Source organism: Varanus komodoensis, unplaced genomic scaffold (assembly GCF_004798865.1).
Source record: "Varanus komodoensis strain SLA01 unplaced genomic scaffold, ASM479886v1 scaffold47, whole genome shotgun sequence".
Taxonomy (NCBI): Eukaryota; Metazoa; Chordata; class Lepidosauria; order Squamata; family Varanidae; genus Varanus; species Varanus komodoensis.
This window is the reverse complement of record NW_025336045.1, coordinates 1,209,977-1,232,004: the sequence shown is the minus strand read 5'-3', so window position 1 is coordinate 1,232,004 and position 22,028 is coordinate 1,209,977. Positions and strand designations below refer to the sequence as shown.

Below are 22,028 nucleotides of genomic sequence, written 5' to 3'. Positions count from 1 at the left end.
GATCCGGCGCCCTTGGGGTGCATGGAAGCGGCTGCTGCAGCCCACGAGGCGGCTGCCCCATGGAGTGTTATTACATTGTCATCAGCTCGGCGCACCTCAGCAATGGGCACTTTCGCAACATCAAGGGAGTTTTCCGAGGTCCTCTCAGCAAAAACGGCAACAAAACTCTGGTAAGGCTTTCGCCGGGGCGCATGGGCTTGGATCGTCGCCCTTCCCGCCCTCGCTCCTTTCCTCCCCCGCCCCACTCCCCGCCCGCCCTCGCTCGCTCGCTCGCTCTTAACGCTCCGCTTGCGCCGCTCCGGATTCAGCACCGGCGAGTCCTGGACAGTTCGGAGCGGCGCGCTCTGACGGAGGTCTTCTCTTCCGCTCGCCCATGGCGCCTGCTTGGAGAGGCTGTCCTAGAAGAGGCGCGGCGGAGACGCCGAGTTTGTGCAGAATTTCCCCTCGTTCATCCCCCTCTCCCCACGCCAGGTTTACTCTTGGCTTTCTCCAGACAGGACTGTCCAGTAGATTCCTTCTCTCGTGGCCTGGCTTTTGTTCACCCCAAATGGAATGGGGCACAGAGACGTTCTTGTTATGGATTGGTCAGTTCTGAGTCCTTTGATTCCGGGAAGGCAGAATGTTTAACAAAGAGCAAAGTTATCCGATCCAGGTGAACTCCGGAGGAGGGGTGTTTGCCTTTTTCTCGATCAGGTTCTAGCAATGCTGTTGGTATCAGCTTTGCCTGGTTGGCATTTGAGGGTCTGGCTCTTCAGAGAGGGAGAAGGAAAACAGAGAGAGTCAGAACTAGCAAGCTTCGGACTGGGCAGTTATTCCAGGATGAGGATGGCTTCTAGAGAAGTTCATAGCATCCTGACAGCAGGAAGACTTAAAGAAACTCCTGCACGGGTTCACACATGGAAATGCACTGGGCTCACACATGCCTAAGGCAGCAGTCTTAGATCCTCTCTCTAGGGAGGCGGGCTCTTTGAGTAGACCAGTTGTTCTGTGTGTGCATATGGTGGAGCTGATGCTCAACAGCATGGGATGGCCGCGTTCTGAATGAACTAAGGAGGCATCTACCAAAAGGATGGTTCTGTTTGCCTTTTGGGGAGGAGAGCCCTATTATATTGGGTGTGCGGAGGCATGTTGGACTAGTGTCTCTTCACTTTCTCTTAGACTTGTTAACTAAACCATGCCGGGTTTATCATGCAGTGGCCACACTGTGTCTGATGGTCTGAGTGCATTCTCAAGAATCATGGCTTTTCTCATATGAGATACAGGAAAGCTGTGGACTGTGAATCTCAGAGCGTCTCATCCAAAACATGACATGAGCATCCCTGGGGCAAGATTTGAAAGGATGATGGAAAGAGCACCGCTTTCTTGGCACTATCTCATTCTGAAACTTTTCTATAGCAACAAAGAAATAGGTAGTCGGCATGCAATTCTTTTCCTGGAAGGGACTCCCTCTGTGTTTGCTAAAGATGGCTACCTAGTAAATTCTCCAAGTACAGACATTGAGCAAAGTTTGAGGCATAACCTGAAGGCAGCCCATATGCTAAACAGAAACATGCCCCCTCACTAAGTTTTTAAAAGAAAATCACGATATGGCTTTTGTAGTCTAGCTTTTTCAAAATCTCAGCATTATTCTATTCACTTGAAATCTGTTCATTCCCGATGTAGCAAAACCAAATCAAACCACACTGGAAGAATGGCAGACACAGCGATACCTATAAAACAATAAAAGGAAATGGTACAAACATTTTAGGTTGACTACTGAACTCTTTGAAGAAATGAGGCAAGGAATGTTGATGAATTTGTGATAGGATGTATATGCGGCTCTAACATGGTTGAATCCGTATTGGTTAAACTGTAGCAATTTTTGTTGATTCTCATTATCTAATATCCTGTATTTTTATTACCATAGAAGTAATTCGTTTGCAGATCTGACAGTTCGCTGTACTTTTGCTAACTGGAACCATGATTTGAAATACAGTTACTTAGGACCAAGTCCCCATAACATCAAAGGCGTCTCTAGGATCATGACTCCAAGCATGCTTAAACACACATGCATATAAGTAAATTCAGTACAGTGGAAGCTATTTTGGCTGCAATGTTTCAGAAGTCTGGGAGGAGTTCTACATAACTCCTAATTGAGTGGAGCGTTAGAGCTCGAAGTTGAGGTACTTCTGAAAGAAGCTGCAAAGTTGTTTGGAGAAATAACATATGGCATCTCAAAATGTCATGTAAAATGCTTTCAAAAGATAAATAAATTTTCTTATGTTCACCTAAAATAGATGAATAATCAATATCTCCTTGTTATCCATGATTAGGAGCAATATTTTTATTGTGCAATGTTTAGACACAGAAAAAAAAATCTGCAACTCAGTGTTGTTGGGAGTTGAAGAACTTTTTGGTCTAAAAATGCACATGACTATACCCTTAAGAATGTATACTCATCACATCCTCTGTTAGAAAGGTACTAACAACACCAGTTTAGAGTCTAGGTACACTATTTCCTGCCATGGAATTATTCTGGTAAGTGGCAAAATTGGATTTTGCCTCATATCTAATTTAGTTTCTGTATTTTGGGAGGAGTTTTTCATAAAAATGCTTTATATAATCAAAGTGATACAACAGACTCTGTGAAAAGTAATATAAGGGAAATCTGCTTATAATACAACCTAATGCTCACAAGAATGAAATTCATTTCTTTTTGAAATCAAATGCAAAATCATTTCATAGAACCCATCCACTTGGATGTAAATGTACTTCTTCAACTTAATTTAATGTAGAAAATCTTACCAGGGAGATTTGAGAGTTTTCGTGAAAAGAAATATGCGGTTTGTTTAATTTTACATGTCAGTCTTCTCTACTTACTATGTAATAGCATTATGCATTTTAAAAAGGGAAAAACCAAATACACAGAATGAGAAGAAGGACTGTCACCCAATGAATGGGATCATTTTACTATCACTCACATTTTGGAACAACCCTCCACACAACAAGGCAATGTGAGGAACAATACAGAGAAAATATGTAACCCACAGACAGCTGTACCAAGCTATAAAAACAAGGATCTAACTGTTAAAAGCTGGACACCACTTATGTAAAGGACAATACGAAGAACCCTAGCCCAATCTTCCTGGGAGTAAATTCCACAAATAGGGTGCTGCTCTATAAAAGGCCCTGCTTGTCCTGAGTCCCACAGGCTCACCTCTCTAGGAGGTGGGACTAGTCACATGTCATCATATAAGGAATCCAAACGTTGTGTAGATTCACACAGGGGACGGTGGGCTTTCATTGGCTTTTTCATATATTAAAGAATCAGACTTGTATTCTGTTGTATGTTAATAAACGTAGTTATAAAACTGAAGATACATGGAGGTGTGCCAACAAATCTCCTTTTAGAAAATGCCTCCCCCAGGAGAAGGGGGAAGAATACTTCTTCTAAATCAGTGTCTGACAGCTGCAGTTTTTATGAAGTACTTGTATCAGCAAAAAATACATTTTTAGATGTGCTGCCTTCTTAACTTCAAACAGCTTTTTAACCTGTCCAAAGTTTTTAAAAATGTATTGTACTAACTAAAAGTTACAACCATGGTGAAAACATGTACCTTTTATTTGTAACCAGATTTACTCTGCACTCAAAGCTCAAATGTGGTTCTTGCCAGCAGCCTCTCTGTGTTGTGAAGAAAGCACTGCTTTGTTCAGAGCATGACAGCATTTTCATCCAAAGGGTGTTTATGAAGTCTTGCCAAGCCTTGGCTTTGCCCTGCAGGGATTAAGGTATGCTAGTTCACCAAGGAGTGGCATACATCTATATTTATTTATTATTTTATTTATTCAACTTACATTCTGCTATACTAGTCTGAAGACTCTGTAAGCAGATTACAATATTACATAAAATAACAATATTACCCAGAATAACAATAATAAGAACAACAAACAATGAAACAGAGAAATACACAGCCTAGGTCAGATATCAATCAGTTAAAATCTATTAAATCTAAAAATAGTATAAATGATATACAAATATAAGATCAATTGTTAAAAAGCCTGGAGAAGACTTATACATATGACTAAGGGGGAAAAACCAATCCATACCCATTTGTGATATCGGTAATATATAATTGACTTTAGCATGGCAGATCCATTGAGATTTGCTGTCAGGGGAGCAAAAACACGTCAGAAAACAACAGAAGTGCTAGTTCTTTTTGTGCTAGTTAAAAGAACAATGAAGAATCTGAGAGATTATTAAAGGCCCTCAGTGATTCCAGGGATTCCTTATGAGGTGTAGTCCTCTGTTTGTGCAGTTTTTTCGTTGGCCAACAGGGGCCGCCGCTGAGCAGCTTATCCCCCCCCCCCCCCCCACTTCTTTCTCCTCTTCACTAACTTTGGTGCGTGCGGAGAACTTGAGAATGAGAGCGTTGTGGCCAGAAGGGGCGGGGGGGGGGGGATGTCAGTCCTCACACGAAGGCCCCTCTGGTGGTCTGGGGAGAACAAAATGCAAACATTCCAGTATTCCAGACTTTTTTCCAGCCTTCCAGTGAGGAAAAAGTGGGGATAGTACTGTAGGTCTTTTTGTTTGGAGAAAACAACTCCTGGTATGAGGAGTTTAAAAGTGCAGTTCATGAAAGACAGAAAACCAAGTTAAAGACTCCCTTTGTCTCCATAGCAGGAAAGGGTGATCCCAGACCAGCATCATGGGGTTTATTGCTCTGACCAGGGAGAGGGAGACATTGAGGGGCAGAGTGGCTGAAAGCAGTGCCTGGAAAGAGAACGCTGGGGGAAGATGAATGTGGCTGATGCGAAAAGGAACAGGAAGATTGGCTTTAAATGACAAATATTGTTGTTAAAAAATTAGTAGGGAAAAAGTAAGAAGGTTGAGAAGAGTATAAACTGATGAAAATCCAACAGGGAGATGTGCAGGTCTACTCAGAAAAGAATCCGGCAGTTTCAACATGGCGTACACCCAAGTGCGAATAAGACTGTCACCCAAAGGTGTGTGGATCTGAACATCAACCTGGTTAGTTATTTGTCACCATGAAAATAGCCTCGTTAATGCTGCTGGCATACATAAAGTTACCTGGGAGGAAGCACAGTCTAACCCAATAGGACCCACTTCTGAGTACATGGGTCTAGGGCTGCACTATAAGTATTGATGTAGAACTGGGAAAGACATCCTACTGCCTTCCAGATGCTTTGGAGGAAAACTCCTCTAGGCCTGACTACTTATCAGAGGTGAAACATCTGGGGAAGGTCCCACAATAAAGTTGGCAACAATGTATGTCCTGGATTAAGAGTGGTGGAGTATAGCTAGAACCGTGGCAAAACATTTCGTTATAAAGTGGAAAGATTTGTGTGTAGGGGGTGGGCAGAGGTGGAATCTATAAAATGGCAAAATATTTGGTATGAGAGTAAAGATGAGCATTGATGAATTGTTGACATTAGTCCAGTGGGAACAGGACATGCTAATTCCTAATGCACTCTTCTAAACTCTTCACACGCAATGTGCATGCATGGGCAGCTGGAAAACTGACCTGCCTTAGCATCAGCTCCAGCTACGAGTTCATCTAGCCCAGCCTTTCTACTGACAGCAACTCTGCAAGGGTCTCAGGCAGAGACCATTTCCAGCGCCCAGTACCTGAACTTTTCCAGTGAAGGTCAAACAGCCTGGGACCAAGTTATTTCAGGTAGCTGCCGCCGCAGCCTCCTCCTCCAATTCCTCTTCCTTCTCCTGCTTCTTCTGTTAATTATATTTCTATATCACTCCACTGGTCGATGAAACTTTCTGGGTGGTTTGCTTACAGATTTTGGGACCAGATTCACCTGTATCAGTCTGCCCACACCTTAACATCAGCAACAGGAGCCCTCCTCTTCTACCCACCTATAAAAGCAGTTAGGTGGGCAACAACATGAAGCAGGGCCTTTTCTGCCATGGCCTCTTTCACACCCCTAGAATAAATTGCTGTCAGGGGTCTAAAATTGTCCTGAAAGCCTCCTGTTTTTAGTCTGGCCTTCCCCTGGTATCATTGCAGCAGCAGCAGTTGTTTTTCCTGTGTTCCTATTTGCAATTTAAGATGGTACTGACTTTTATTACATGTTTTATTACCATATACCACCTTGGGAGGGCTTCTGCCCTGCAAGTCGGCCAATGAAAGATGCCAGAGACCAGCTCTTGAGATGCTCCCTTTCCAACATTAGTGTCCTGTTAGTAGGAAAAGGTCTTGTCTATTGGAACAGTAGAAGAAAGTCTAGGAAAGGAGGTAGGCTTTCTTTTCCAGGATGTTATCCAGGAAAAGAAAGGGCGCTGGGGTTAGCGGGCCCGTGATGGGCTGTTCGGTTGCACAGTTCAGTGTTCTCTCCCCATAGGACAGTTGTACAATCCACTTCAATTCCATGCAGAGCAGATCAGGACTGGGCAGCAAAGCTACACTTCGTGGACCACAGTTTGGCCCTTCAGATGTTTGCAGGAGGCTGTGCTCCCATTTCCCATCCCCCTTTCCTGCAGCCACACATCGTTTGGTGATTTCTTGTTTCTGTGCAGTTTCTGTATTTGGAATGGTTGAAATGCCTCTCCTAAGGCTTCATGACTGGCAGTGCGAGATTAAGCTGAAGTTATTCTATTCTATTTTATTTCAATTTTGACTTTGTCCCATTTACCTATTGGCCACAACCACCACTGAGATACAGCCTCCAAAAGCTGCTCCAAAACAGAATTTGGCTGCAGCCAAAAATTGATTTTGCTCCCGTACGCAAAATATTAGGGCTATAGCTCATTATGTTAGATCTGGTTGTGACCAGACATGGCGTTTGAAACTGCTCTTGTATCGTCCAGCTCTTGCTGGAAGTCATTGTCAAAGAAATACAAGGCTATTCCCCCAGTTGTTTCAGGAAGCCCCGTAAGTGGATTATCCAAGAATGGTCTTCCCCAGTATATTTTGGACCTTAAGTATTTTGGAGCATAATTATCAGCATTCCTGACCATTGGCCATAAGGCTCGGGAGTGATGGAAGTTGAATCATCCGAGGGTACCAGTCTGGGGAAGCCCAGTCTGAAACAAGGGTGACAAATTGGTGACAAAAAGGTGAAATCCAGTCCATCCTGTTATCTGGTCCCTCCTTCATCTCCTAATAAAAGGGTGTTAAACATTCCATTCATGCTTTTTCGTGTTTAATATTAAGAGTTCATTCGTTTTTGTTTTGCCTTTTCAATTCAATGCCAAGCCTAAACCTTCCCCCCATTGGAGCTTTCCCTTCCTTTTTTTGGATCATTGTAAGAGTTTTGCATCCATAAAAAAATGATCAAGCACAACAGGGGAACTTAGAAGATCGTCCTAGATGTGTTTAGGCAGGGTAAAAAGAATTCCTGCAAATCTCAGTTTTCCTTGTCCAGATTGGGCACGAAAGGACTTTTCCCCCACACTCAATATGCCCAATGCTGTGCCCTTAGGGAACACTCCTATTGCCCCTGGAAAGCATTTGAGGGACCCCTGAACAGTCCAGATTTCCAGTTCTGCGGTGGGAGACAACATTCCAACTCCAGAAGATGATTAATCCCCCTCATGCTCACCCCAGTGCCAGCTGACCTCTTAGTTTGGGAACTTGACCCTGGAGAGGGGGAAATGGGGATGCTTTGGGGGAGAAGACAGGAAAAGTCTGGATACAAGCTCCCTGAGGGTTTCCTTCCCTCTCCCTCCAAATTGCCATTGCTAGCAAAAAGTGTGGGGTGAGGAGACAGGCAGAGCACGTCTCAGCTGCAACTCCCACTTTGCATAGGATGACAGCAAGCATCCAAGTGAAGGGACTTGGGATCATCAAGGGCACGGCACACGGGAATGCATCCTTAACCGTTACACAGAAACATACTCTGGAATGAAACAATAAAACAAAAGGGGACTGTCAAGCACATTGTTTTGCTGACCTCTGCTGTTTTTATGGTGGATGGTATGGTTCCGTGCGCGATTCAAGAACGTTTCCCTATATTCATTGGATTTGTTTTCACTAATTCACTAATTTCATTTTAGAGGAGTATTCTGCTGTGTTTTTAATTGTGTTTTTATGCATTTCTTTTGTTGGGTTAATCACACTGAATTTATGATTGCAGCCACCGTGAGTGTCATTTCTCTGGGTAGAAAGCTGGGATACAAAGAAAATAATAAACAAACAATTAGCTGTAATGTACCCTTTCATGGACAGCTAAGATGCTGGATCCAGTTGCATACATTTGGGGTTTTATGTGCTTTCTAGGAGAGTCGAGTCATAAGCAAAGCATTAGGGTAGCCTTAGAAAACCACTCCACATCCCCACCTGCCAAGTCCCATTTGCCTGGAACATTTCCCTTACGGAGTGGGCATCTTTTCCATCGAGAGAGGTTTCCAGGATTATATCGATCCTGCTTTGGAGGATGCCCATGCATTCCAATCATTCTGGCGTCCACCTGCCCCTGTATAAAATATTCTTCCGCATAAACTGAAGCCTGAGAGCTACGCTAATTTGACAGACTTCAGGGTTGTTTCCTGGTGGGAAAGCTTCTATGTAGTTTTGAACTCAGTATTACTTAGAAGAGAAAAAAACAAACAGCCAAGCAATACGTAAGTAAGCAAGCAAGCAAGTAAATAAATAAATAAATAGCCCAACCTAGGAGTTGTCCTGTTTATATTCCATATTGCTGCTACACTGTTTTTTTTGGCAAGAAAGAAAAAAATAATGGAATTGTGCCAACCTGCATCTGAAGATCTGACTTGTTTCTTCAGGCCACCAAATCACTCTCCCAGTTTCGGATTTGACTGGATCTGGGCAGCGCGTGTCTGTTTCATTCCTGTTTCCGGGATCGTGCTCCCTGAACAGCCACGAGGAGAGCTGGAACATGCCAGCCTTTGGCAGGATGTGGAGATGACAACGGCCTCCAGACTAGTTTGCGGAGACAATAGAGACCCTCCGGAATGAAGAGGCAGGGCACCCAACCTGCCATGTGCCAAGTCTGCTTCTGCCGTTACTGTTTAAGGAGCGCAAGTCAATTGTGGAGCGTGGAGCATCTCCTCCAGTGCACAGTCCAGTCGCAATTAATACAAAGAGTCATTCACTAAAGCTGCCTGCATCCAGCTTTGCTCCTGACTTGCAGCTTGGAGGCTTCCATGCTCTTTCCGATCGTCAGTAGCCAGCAGCAGATCTTTCCCCCCACCTGCCACCTAGCCCTTTGTGGCCCCATCGCTTGGGAGCACAGCGTGGAGGCTTAGATGATACCTGTTTTCAGACGGCCTTGCAGAAAGTCCCTACAAACCTTACCGTGTCCCCTAGTGCTGCCCATCCGGTTGGGGTTGTTAAGAGCAATTCCAGGCATCTAAGCAAGTTTCTAGACATACCGAATGCATTCACAGCCCAGTTTGCTGATGAGAGAAGAACTCCTGGGTAACTGCTAAAGTTGGATTAAGAAACCGGTTGTAGAGATTTCTTTTCAGTATCTCTTAAGAAGTGGAAGAACCTTAGAGAGAAAGGAGGCAGCATAATAAGGGGAAAGAATGTAGAAAGTGTCAGAAGTGACTGGTTATTTTTTTGCTGCTAACGTTATTTTGTGCAGGGGTTTATTCAGCCTGACGCATTTGGCGCTTGATGAACCCAGCAACTTGATAATTTCAGAAGTTTCCAATATAGGAGCAACAGAACCTTGGGAAGTTTCTGCAGTGGTAATATGTTAAATAAAGTAAATAATAACAGTATCAGAACCCAACTTACGGGAAAATCCAATTTTAAGGTGTAGGAAGTCTGGGAAAACTAAACGCCTAGGAAACAATCCATATTCTCTTCTCAAGATGGCAAGAGATCATGTGCATGCTGACAGCTATGCTCCTGAGTGCCCTTGTGAGTGTGACCACTTGTGTCAGGGACCTGCCTTCTCACTAAAGTTGCACAGGATCAGACAGCAGATACGTGTGTCGTCTTCCTAATGTAATCTGCTTTTTGTATTTCTGATGCCTTTTCAGTGCTCCTCCCCCCACTCCAGATAAATAAATAAACAAACCCCCTGGCTGCTCTTCCCAAGAGATACTTACACTACCTGTCTGATTGTACGTCTGCATTCTGTTCTGCTCACACATGGAACGGATAGTGAATGTGATACATGCAGTTGTGAACACAGCCTTTGGTTCCCACAGGTCAGTCCAATAATAGTGTATCTCATTTACACTACATGACAGGTATTTTACTTTGGCATTCCAGTGTAAAAGCACACTCAGGATTTCTGCAGGCATCTCCTTGGTGGGACGAAGAGAGTCCATGAAGTGGAGATGTGTCTAGTTGGGTCGAAGTTCTTCCTAACAAGACACTTCCGAGAGCAAAAGAGGCTTTCAGATAATGACTATCTTGTCCTAATAAAGCTATTTAGGGCACAGGCCAGTGGGGATGCCCAGAACTTCCAAACCCAGTGGGATACAGGAAACCTGTGCAAGGCAACCTTTTCCTTCTGCCCTGATGGCCGATTCTGGCCATCTAGCTGTGGCATGCCACAGGGAGAGGGCAACAGTCTAGACACGTTGTGTCCTGCAGCCTTTGTTTCCTCCATCCCGCCCCAAGAAGTGATGTGCTTCTTTCCATGCTGATTGTGTGGGAGTGGAGTGGGGAATCCATGTTCAGGTCTCCAGCTTCAAGCTCAGAGCTCTAGTTGAATGTCAGGTCTGAGAATCGAAAGCATCTGATGGCCCCCAGGTACCGTCCAGCTCGCAATGCTACATACATGGCTATGTCATTACTATGGATGCGCCAGGAAGTGGTGCTGGCTTCTCTTCACCTAAAAATAAGAGAACAAAATGAGCAGAAATCAAATTTTACGTTCTAGGGTGGCCAATTAAAAAAAATCCTTGGAGGAAACCAACAATTGGTCCTCCAAAGCAGATGAAGGAGGGGACAATCATCCAGATGGAGTTGGCTATGCCATTGGCTGGCTTGCTTGTTTATGCTTCCATCATGTCCTTCCTCACAAGAAGCCCAGGGTGACTCAATTGCTTGCTGACTTAGAAAGGGATGGTGGACTCTTGCAAAGCAGCTCATGGATGCTGTTGATGATGATGATGGCCTGATCAAGGGAGAGATACTTTGTGCCTTGGACCAGGCGTCTCTGCCTGTTATTACCAGCTGCATGTGGGAATTCTCGCCAGAATGAGTCCCCAGCATCTGCCGCTGCTCTCCGGTCCTGTGGGAAAAGGATCCAGTTGCCTGCTCACAGGAAGGCTGGAGCAGCATCCATGCTTTCCCTGCTCCTTGCCAAGTAAAGGATTGGTGGCATGCACACTATTCTGAAAGGGTCCTTGCACAGAGCCTGCATCCCGTAGACCAAGGAAGGACCATGCACTGAATCTGATAAGATTTGCCTGAGGTCACCCCATGTGTTTACGGATGAGGTGAGCTCAGCCATGCAGCTGGGGGCATATATTGTAGCCGTGACACGACATTATTTCATTCTCTCTGGTTTAAAATCCTTTCTCTATTTTCAAACTTCATTCTGCTGATGGGTTTTACTTTGGCCTTTACTTCTATTTTCTGCGACAGTTCTAAACTTCTAAAGTTTTGTGGTGTGTTTTATGTTTCATTTTAGGGTTCTAGTTGTTGTGAGCTGCCCGGAGAGCTTTGGCCAGTGGGAAGTACAGAACTGAAATAAATAAATTCATGTCCATCCAACTTCAGCAGAGCAACAATAATTTCCACTCTTGTTTGAGGCTGGGTTCTCTTCTAACCCTGAATCCCACACCCCTGATGAAAAGCACAACCCTGGAATTAACACTGACATTCTGTTCCCAGCATGTTCATCTGCCCATATACCAGGCTACATTTGACATTTAGTGCTTCTCTAAACAAGATATTTCTTGGGCTTTTATGATTCTGCACCCGTAGTAGCTCGCAAATGTTTTACATGACATCCTGCTCCTTCAGGGTCTCACCTGTGCTGAGTATTTCTGTGCCTTATTTATTTTAATTTTTGAAATAAGGATAACGTGCCATGAAAGGTCTAGCATGCTACAGAACACTACCAAACGTTTCTGTATTTTTGTGGTTCTTCTATACCACAGTGCCATCTTGTGGTTTTGTGATGGAACATATAGAAGGCAGAGAACAAAAAAAAACCACAATGGGGGTGGGGAACATGTAAAGGAGCTGATCTTAATTCTGCTGGAAGCTGACACCTCAGTAAAATAACAGGTTAAAATGGATTAAAAGCCTAATGTTGGCCAGGGCGACTTAATTAAGTTGGCCAGGGCGACTTAATATATACTGTTAATTTATATTATTTTGTGGAAATTTATTTATGGTTGTGAGCTGCCCTGAGGCTTCGGCGAATGGGGCGGCATAGAAGTCTCCTAAATAAAATAAAAAATAAATAAAATAAATGTGGATAAGCCAATAAAGAAGAATGAGAATAAATAAATGAACACATATCTCTTCTTCTTTCTCTTTCCTGGGTTTTAAAGGGTAGTCACTTCTGTATTGCAAAGAAAGTCATGGATGCAATCTAAAAGTGCTCCTCACTGGGGTCAAAGTTGAATGCCTTCTATGGAAAACATCTTATTAACAAGGAAAACAATCTAATTTAGGGATAATGAAAGCTAATCGACCACTTTCGAGGAGCTTTAATGAAGTGTGAACAGGGGTCACTGCCCCCTGAAAGACTTTGCATGGAACTCTTCTTAGGAGTACTGTGATCAGTGAAGGAGCCAGAGGAAAAAAGTGCGGAGAGAAAGAATACAGGGAGCTGTTGTGTAAATGAGGCTCGAGGGCTGCTCTCCTGTGATTGCTCCCATGGTGCTCTCAGTGGTGTGACTAGCAAGGATGTGTGGCTACAGGTTAGCTCAGCCTTCCCTGATGATACACCCTCCAGACATGTAGGATGAAGGCTGCCATCCTATATCCTCACTACAGGCAGTCTCTGCGTTATGCACAAGTTCTGTTCCTGAGAAAATGGAAATTCGTCTTTATGATGAATTTGTATGTAAGTTGGATCATGTTTAGGCAGCCTTCCACATTTGCGTGGGTTAATGGTGCAGGAAAAAACAGTGCACTTTCCCCATGAAAGTGGGAAAACTATGAATATCTCTAGCCCGCCCCCTCACCCAAACCCATGGGTGCCTCCACTTTGCAGCAAGGAAATGCCAAAAGGCTTTCCTTTTCTAGATGACTGAGGCAGGAAGGCTGCTCTGCTTTCGCTTCCTTGCTCTCCATTTTGATGCTCTGGAGGCCTCCCTCTCTCCCCTTCTGCTTCCCCTCTCTCTATGGTGATAACAATTTCCTGCAGTGTTTAAAAAAATTAATAGGCTTTATGGTGGTTGGTTCATAAGTACAGGTTGTTCATAACTCAGATATTTGGGGGCGGCCATAGCCCGACCCATCTGGAGGGTACCAGGTTGGGGACGACAGAGCTAGTATGCATCCATGAACCAGGTAATGGGCCCTAGAGAGCTATAGGTATGACACCAAATAAAAAATTTCAACCTAAAAAAAAATTTCAACCTAGCTACGTTGGCAGTCGGAACATGGGCACCACCGTGGTATGGTTACCACTCCAGTTATCATGTTATTTCAGCCAATAGGAAGTGAGGTTCTAAAATAGGTAGTGTCTACAGAAGCAGGTTGGCATCAGCCATTGGCATTCTGGGGTAGCTGCCAGGTGCCCCTCCACCTGAACATTGGTCAATGCCTGCTCCAGCTCCGTCTACTTCAGGCTGCCAGGCTGAGCACTCTGAGAAGTGCCAGGTGGCCAAATCCAGCCATGCTTTTGATTTCCCCATTGGCCTTGGCCTAATGTTCCTCTGAGGTGTTGTGGGAAAGTAAACATTTTGCTAGATCCTGCTGCTAAGCACAGCCACTACAGCGAGGAAAGCTTCCCTGAGTGTTCCAGGAGAAGACACATTGCCCAAGGTCTCCTCAAAATTGGACATGGCCCCTGGAGAAGAGTCATTTAGTTCAAGAAGCCGAGTATTTCATCTAAGTGAATTGAATGGTGCTGGTTCCAGGATTCTGAGGGCAAGACACTGTCAACAGGTCTCCTCCCTCACCTGAATTTATCTTCTCACCATCATGGGCACTGGTGGCTTTTGCTCCTCGGCTTCTTTCTCATCATTACTAACAAGTCCTTACTTGCTAGGCAGAGAAAAAGCATGTAAGCAGCAAACGTCCCTGCATGGTCCTCCTTCTCACTATGTCTGGAATGCAACAAGAAGCAGATGGACATGTAGGTCACAATGGTGAAGAGGTGGCTCCAGGTGGCTCTTGCCAGTGGGCCCATGCTGGGCTGTGGTCCCTTGGCAGGTGCCCAGCCAGGCCTCCCCTTGGCCCCAGACTTGGAATTGAACATCAGACTCTTCAGCTTTTTAAATGCTTAAATTCAGAAATTCAGATTGTATCTCTCCACTGAAGTTAGAATATTCACCAGACTATGATTCTAAAAGCTTCCTTCTGGCTTTTGGATTTTGATCCCTGACTCCAAAAACAGTATTTAAATTTTATTTCTGAAGTAGGTAATGGATGTTGCCCTTGCTCTCAGATGAAAACTCACTCTAATGTTTTAAACTGGCTTTGTTTGTTTAACTTTTAGCCATATGCTAAAGGTCAGAGAAACTGCACAGTCAGGGAATTTACCTGAAGTAATGTACTGGGAACTTGGCATTCTTTCAGCAGGATTAAGGGGCAAAAGGAACATTTCTTATGCTAGGAACAAAATCTAGCTGGTGAATGATCTTGACCAGAGTGCCCACACAACCAAAAATATGTGGGATAAGTGTGAAAAACATCCTTTTTATCAAGGAAAAAAGTGCCTTTGATTGAAGCTGTGTACACATGTATATTTATCCAAGTTCTCTTGCTATGTATGTAGTATGTATGTATGCAAGTAATTCTTGGTAGTTCTGGAGGGCAGGATCGGACAAACAGTGACCTATATGCTTCATCCCTATACACTTCCTGTTCTGAGCCCTCCAGGAGGGAGGTCCTGGCAAAAGAGGGCGAGTCAGCTGCATGAGACCCACAGATCATTCTCCTCATTCCCTTTTATCCTTTTTTGGCTGGGGAGGGATGTGTCACTAGGGAGAGCAGCCAGAGGAACCAGTGAGGCCTCTTCGTGCTCCCCCAGCGTGGACGAGGCCCTCAAGGCTTTCTCCTTGTCTCCAGGTGTCATCTCCAGAATGCAGTGAGAATACCCGTGACTCATGATATGGCATCTGCTTTTACAGGAAGACTTCCCCAGAGCAGGGACAGGCAGTTGATGCTGCCGGATCTGAACACCCAAGAGAAGATGATGAGAGTTGGTGAAACCTTGTGCAAGTTGAGGTTCTACCAAAGGCATTAGGGAGGGGTAGCAACTGAAACACTATGCAATAATTCGGATGAGGGGTTATCCTTTTGAACATATCCGGTGTGATGCCAGTGAAGTGGTCAGCTAAGGAGACCTGGGTTTTAGTCCCTGCTCAGCCATGGAGCCACCTGGGTGACTTTGGGCCAGTCACAGCCTCTCAGCACAGCCTACCTCACAGGGTTGTTGTTGTGGGGATAAGACTGAGAGCAGCAGGAGGAGGATGTAAGCTGCTTTGAGTTCAGGAGAAAAAAAAGTGGGATATAACTCTAATAAATAAATATCTGGGAACTTGAGTGCTGGCACCTTTTATTTTATTCCCAGGTGTTCTAAATGTTTCACATACTCATTTATGAGCAATGAATTCCATTGCAGCAGAGGCTGGCAAGAATGATTCTTGTCTTGTAATTTATACTCTTACAGTATGGAGGATTTCTTACCTTCTTTTTAATCTCGGGAAGGGCTGGCAACATGTGAGAAGGGATACCTGTCTTGGTCCATAAATCAGGAGCCAAAAGTTACAGGCAGGTTGATTTATGGAGTATTCATAGCAGTGTCCTTCAAGATAGCTAACCGTTTTGAAGGGTTTTTGTGCCACTACTCACACGATTCTCAAGAGCTGCAGGTGCATGGGTCTGTAAGTGTGAGCTTTCTGAAAACAGTAGTGGCAGATTACAGTGTATTAATTTATATTCTCCTTATTCTTATTTTACCAGAGCTTCAGCTTAGTCAGCATTGCAGAGTTCAAACAAAAGTAAGGTGGTTTTAAGGACCAGGGATCTGATACACACACACACACAGAGCGAGAGCGAGAGCGAGAGAGAGAGAGAGAGATCGAGCTCTGCATTTTCAGTTTGGAATATTAAAATAAACTAGAGCATAAAATGGAAGCCTTTTTCGAAGGTCTAACTTTCCTTCCTGCTAGACAAGCTTCTACCTAGTTCAGGTTCTAATCTATACCCACAGCATATTTGACTATCAGTTTAAAAAAAAAAAAAACAGGCCAATAAATGGTACTCTTTGTCCATGTGGAACACGCCAGTTTCAAGATATTGTACACTCTGTTTTGATTACCAAGTTCCATACATTTTTAAAATTAGATGTTGAAGATATACAGCAGAATGTAGATGGGCAAATTTTGAGGATTGTATCCAATGTTAGTCTAACTTAATAATCATTCATTTCCACTCTAACATTAGATACAACCCCGTATGTTTTGGCCTGCAACTCCCATTAGCCCTGGCCAGTATAGGTAATTGAAGGGATGATAAGAGATGTAGTCCAAGACATCTGGGGGATGCAATTTGTTGATCCCCACATTCGAAGGACAGCTAGATGACTTCAAAGTTAGATGGTTTCTGGCTCGTATGGATGAGCTTGCCACCAATGGGACAACTTTGAATGCAGCAGCGGGAAGAAACTTTATTTATTTAAGGTTTGTGTATGCCATCCCAATTACTAAAAAAGTCTCTGTTTTTTGGTTCACTTTACAGAGAGTGAACCAAAAAAACAGAACCCATAACAATGACCAAAAAAAAGCCAGTTTTCTGACTCCCAGTAATGTTCATTGCTGGAGCGGGTGCATTTCTTAAAATGCTTTGTTTAAAAAATATATGTATATATAGTAGGTTGGGATATGTGCAACATCTGATATGAGGGTGGAGATCAGATGGGTTTGCTCAACATGGACCCACAGATTCTGTTTTGTCAAGCCTTCACTGGCACCTACTTGAAATGAAACTGGCTGAGCCCACAGATGGACCACCATTTTCAAAACAGGCTGTGATTTGCGCTGGAGAAACACCTGCAAATTTCCGTCCTCCACTTGGCAATTAGAACAACTTTTGAAGGTGTGCAAATTGAGGAACATGGCTCTGAATTTTGCAGAGGTCCCAAATCAACTCTTAGAAATTCAAAGGGGCTAAGGTGCAGTGTGTGCAGAGGCAGTGAGAGGAACAGGCTCCTGTATGTCTGGGGTTAAACGTTACAACAGACCCTGGGATCTGGGCGTGCAATTTGTGCAAAGTGTGCTACAGTGATGCAATTCCTGTTCCAAATCTGCACAAACCTTTAAGGCAATTTCACAAAAGCCAAGTGCCCTCTCCCCACACCCCCAGATTTGGCTGGCTTTTAGCTGCTTGGTCAGAAACGTATCAAAAGGCTATTCAACTCAAACAGGAAAAGTTTTCCAGTTTTCCATCCCTACTTATAGGGTGCTAAATATTCCATAAGCACAGTTCTAGAATCTGGGACTTCATGGCATGTATGCAGTTCGGTTAACATACACCAGCTGACCAGCAAATACTCTGGGTGGGTCAGGAACGTGCACATCTCAGGAATTCTGCATAGAATTCTGTTTTCTATCTTCTAGGCTCCTGAATGAACAACAGCCATGCATTTCTCCAAAACTTATGCCCTTATGAGATGCTGAGATGTAAGCTGCAATTTAAAAAGTTTCTGAATTCTTAAGTCACATCCAAATGGAACAAGTTTATTCATAGTTATGTGCTTAAATTCCACTGATTTCAATATGAAACAGATATAACTATGTCCCTTTGGATTTTATCCAAGCAAGTAAAAACACAATTCTCAACATTATTCATCTGTTTTCAAAGGTATTAGAACATGCCGTTTCACTTTCATGAATACTAGAAACACTTCTAACCAAACTTCATTCTGTGGATAATAATCCCCTGTGGATACTGCACATCTCACTCCCAACATGCATATTCTTCCTCTCTCTCTCTGCTACAGGTTGTTAACTATGCCAATTCATGTCCTTCTTTTCAAATTTCTGATTAGTTTATGTTTGCAATAGTAGCATGTTGATATTTCTTTTGGGTGGGTCTGTCCTTAATTTTAAATAGCTGTAACCTTCCAGAGCTGGTGGTCTTGCTATGTTTTTATTAAATTCCCAAGAGGTTAAGGTCTAAAAATGCCTTCTGAAAATGCCATCTGTCATTCCGGCTGCCTGTTGTCAGCCTATTTTGTATGCAGCATTTTGTCAAATTTGTCTATATCCCTCGGCTTCCATTCACATTGTGTTGGATCCTTATGCAGATGTATCTGTACAAATATTACAGACATGGGCATTACAGATATTAGCCATTAAAACAAAGCATCTAAGATATGCGATGCTCTGAACGCCAATATGCATGAATGATTTATAGACTGGGGTAGCATTTTAATATGTATTGGTATATATTGGGAATACCAAGGTAGTTATACATTTACCATGTGGACAATGCTCCATTTATTAAGTATTCCTACAGACAACTGGTTGTCTGTAAGAACACTATGTTAATATTTAATTCTAAGTTTATTAAGTATTCTTACAGACAACTGGTTGTGGTGAACTACATGGTCAGTGAAAGCCAGCTCTTGAATGAAATGGTTTTGAAAGAGAACTGATTTTGCAGCCCTGACCAGAGGTGGAAATTCAGAAGGAACACACCCCAGACAGTTTTCTCTAAAGTTCTCTTCTCTAGAAGCTGCCTATACAATGTGCATGTGTGTATGTGTGTACACTCAGGGCCTTCTGTAAACGGTTGTGCTAACAGATAGTGCACAGTCTTGGAAGCAGACACAAAAATATGTTCAGCCTTCCTGAAATAGGGGGTTCTCGGTCCAAAGGAGACCGCCTTCTATTTATTTTTATTTATTTGGGGGCAATACAGTCTCGGCAACATTGGGGCATGTCAGTGCACATTCACAATGCACATAATTATTGCCGAGACTGCATGCTGTGGCAGGTGTGTGGGCTTCGTTATGCACCATTCCCTATTCAAAATACCACTGTTTCACGACTCTTCATTTATTTATACCGCGAGATTTGTATGCTGTCTTTTTCCTGCAAGGAACCGGGGTGGGGGGGTGGGGAGGACACATAATTCTCTCTCTCTCTGTTTCAGCCTCAGGGAATCAGTGACTAACCCAAAGCCACCCAGTGGGTTTTGTGGCCAAGCGGGGACTAGAACCCGGATGCCCCACAGCCCCGTCTAACCGCTGCATTGCCCTGGTTGTCATATTCGTGGGGCAAGTGACTTGTGCAATGAGGCTGCACAGCTGCCATCATCACTGGCCAGTGCCGTTTGGCGGAAGGCATTCCCAGCCTGTGTGAGACGTGCTCCCGCAGCTGCATTTTGTCCTTCTTGGGGGAGCAAAGCAGTGTGGAGCCCAGAAGCATCTGCACGGTGGCATTTGAGCGCAGAATTGGCTTCGCCATTCGATGGCGAATGCACGGCTTGGGGCCACGCCTCCTTCAGGGCAACCTTTAAGGGTTGCGGATTCAGCTTCTGATTCCAGAGGAGGGGCTGGAATTCACCGCTGGTCCGCCGAGGCCAGCAGAGCCGGAGGTAAGGCAGGCAGCCTCGGAGGACCAGCTGCTTCAAGCTTGGTGGGAAATCCTAGTAAGCACATGGCATCATTACATAGTCCACGCATGTGCTGTCAGGCGAAGAGGGTGGCCTGGCTGAGGAGTGCGGACGGTCCATGGAGTGGACCCAAGAGAAGCACGGTCCCCCTTGAGGGAGAAGTCAGCTCTGGAAGAGAGGAATTTTGCAATGCTCCCCTTTCGTATCACAGAGCCAGCCGGGCTGGTCAGCTTTGCCATAATAAAGACTTTTTGTTAGAAAGCCTTTGCCCTGATGTGCTTGGAAGGAGGGGAGAAAACTAGCTCCCAACAACAGTGGTCTGAGCAAGGCACACAGGCGCCTCTGCTATGGTGAGATGGACTGCGTGTCTACTTAAAAGTACTTTAATAGAAATATTCTGTTTAAAAAGTGTAGAAAGTCTTCTATTTCTATACTATAATAAAACTATAGAAAGTCTTCGATTTCTATTTAAAAAGTATAGAAAGTCTTCTATGCTATAGTAAAACTATAGAAAGTATTCTATTTCCGTTTAAAAAGTATAGAAAGTATTCTATTTCTACTTAAAAAGTATAGAAAGTCTTCTATTTAGGTACTATAGTAAAACTATAGAAAGCATTCTATTTCTATTGAAAAGCAAGAATATGTCCAATCTATACATACATTTGTTAGGAAGAATGGCAATTGCATCCTTGCAATTGCATCCCTTGTGTCCTTTCTTGGGTGCTGTGTTTCTTCTTGTTTTGGCCACCCCTCCGTGTTCACCCCGCCTGAAAGGCAGGTGAGAAATGTGGTGCTGAGCTGCGTGTCCAGAGCCAGTTGGTCACAAAGCAAGCGAAAGATCGAGGAGGAAAGCGAGAGGGAAGAGCGTTCACGGAATAGTGCCGTCGGAAGGGGCTGTGACGGCTAGTGAGTCCAACCCCTGCTCTTGCAGGGCACCACGCTGCACCACCCCACTCCGGTGGCTGCCCAGTTCCATGTCCCTGGCATCTTAGGATGAGGACGGTGGTGGGAGTTAGGCCTTGCTTCATGGCACAAGCCACCTTGGACGCAGGCGAGGTAAGCGAGGCCAGGCCAAGTCTCCCTGCATCCCCTTCTCCTGGCTTCTTGTCACGCTGTTGGACGGCTGCGAGGGCTCCCTCGACTTGCTCTTCGTGAAGCCGGCGCCTGCCTGTGTTGTTGTGTGCAGGCCTCACAAGCACCAGTGCAGGGCTAAATATTCCTCTTGTGCTCTCTCAGCACAGTGAAGTTGCTCACAGCACCTCACCTTTGAGCCTCTGAGTTTGTTTTCCCACTCTTACGGTCTGTGAGCAAATCTTACCATGCTTGGGCCAACTGTTGGCATCCCAATAAAACGGTGGTAGCTTTGCTCTTTCCAACCGGTGCTGCTCAGGTCTGCCGGATTCTGCCTCTCCGCCCTCCGCCACCACCTTTTCGAATGCTACTTTCTGCCCGTGAAATGTTCATCTATGGCTAAGGTTTTGCAACGGAAGAGTGCAGTGCTCTCTTCTCTGTGCTGATAGCATGGCCGTGATTACTCAATAAACTATTAACTCCGTGCAAAACATAATTATCCTGCTCAGTTTGGCTCTAATAGCTAATTGCATACATACATGCACACTTAAAATAATCGTAGAAAACCAGGCAGTCAAAAGAGACAGAGCAGCCTTTGTTGTTCGTCATTGTTTTTATCTCCATCTTCTCCTTTTTATGAAAACAAGGGCTAAGTATCTCTACTTGGGCCTGTTTTTAAAGCTCTGCTAAAGCAATCTTTGGAATGATCAACACAGGCCACATATATCTCAGATCTTTGAGCCAGTCATTGTGCCTTTGAATGGGTGTTATAGTTGGGCCGTATGCACTTAAGTGTTTCCACAAGAGGGCTTTTCTCTTTTTGGAGGGGTTGGAGAGGCTGCTTTATTAGGACAAATTAGGAGCAGTTCGTAGGTATCATGATTTGGTTGCCAAAGAGCCCTTCGCTGCTTATTTGGCCATGGCTTTTTCTACTCTAAATGCATCATACAGAAACCATGCAAAGGACACTGGTGCATCATAGCGCTGTAGGCTCTTTTCTCCGTGGTTCTTTCAGCTTTTGGAGCCTGGCACTGTGCTTCCTTGCTGAGCACCATCAAGGGCAGATGGATGCACCTGGCAAGAGCTGCTTGGCACCAGTGAGTGGACCAGACCTAGCATCACCTAGTGGTGCTCCTGGGGGGTTTACAGGAGAAGGAGATTGCGGAAGGCTCTCCTGCCCACTATCACCCCACTGCTCATACTGGAAATGGGCTGTCAGGAGCACCAGGGACGCGCGGAGAAGGTTGGGACTGGAGGAAAGATCAAAGT

General features: G+C 44.4%; 1 protein-coding gene across 1 annotated transcript in view; it reads left to right on the top strand.

Moving 5' to 3' along the window:
• The first annotated feature begins 59 nt into the window (after positions 1-59).
• The window catches only part of ZNF804A (zinc finger protein 804A), a 254,087-nt gene continuing 232,118 nt past the window's right edge, over positions 60-22,028 (top strand). The window contains exon 1 of the mRNA XM_044445186.1: positions 60-170. Coding sequence (XP_044301121.1) covers positions 60-170 — 111 coding nt within the window. The remainder of the gene's footprint in view (positions 171-22,028) is intronic.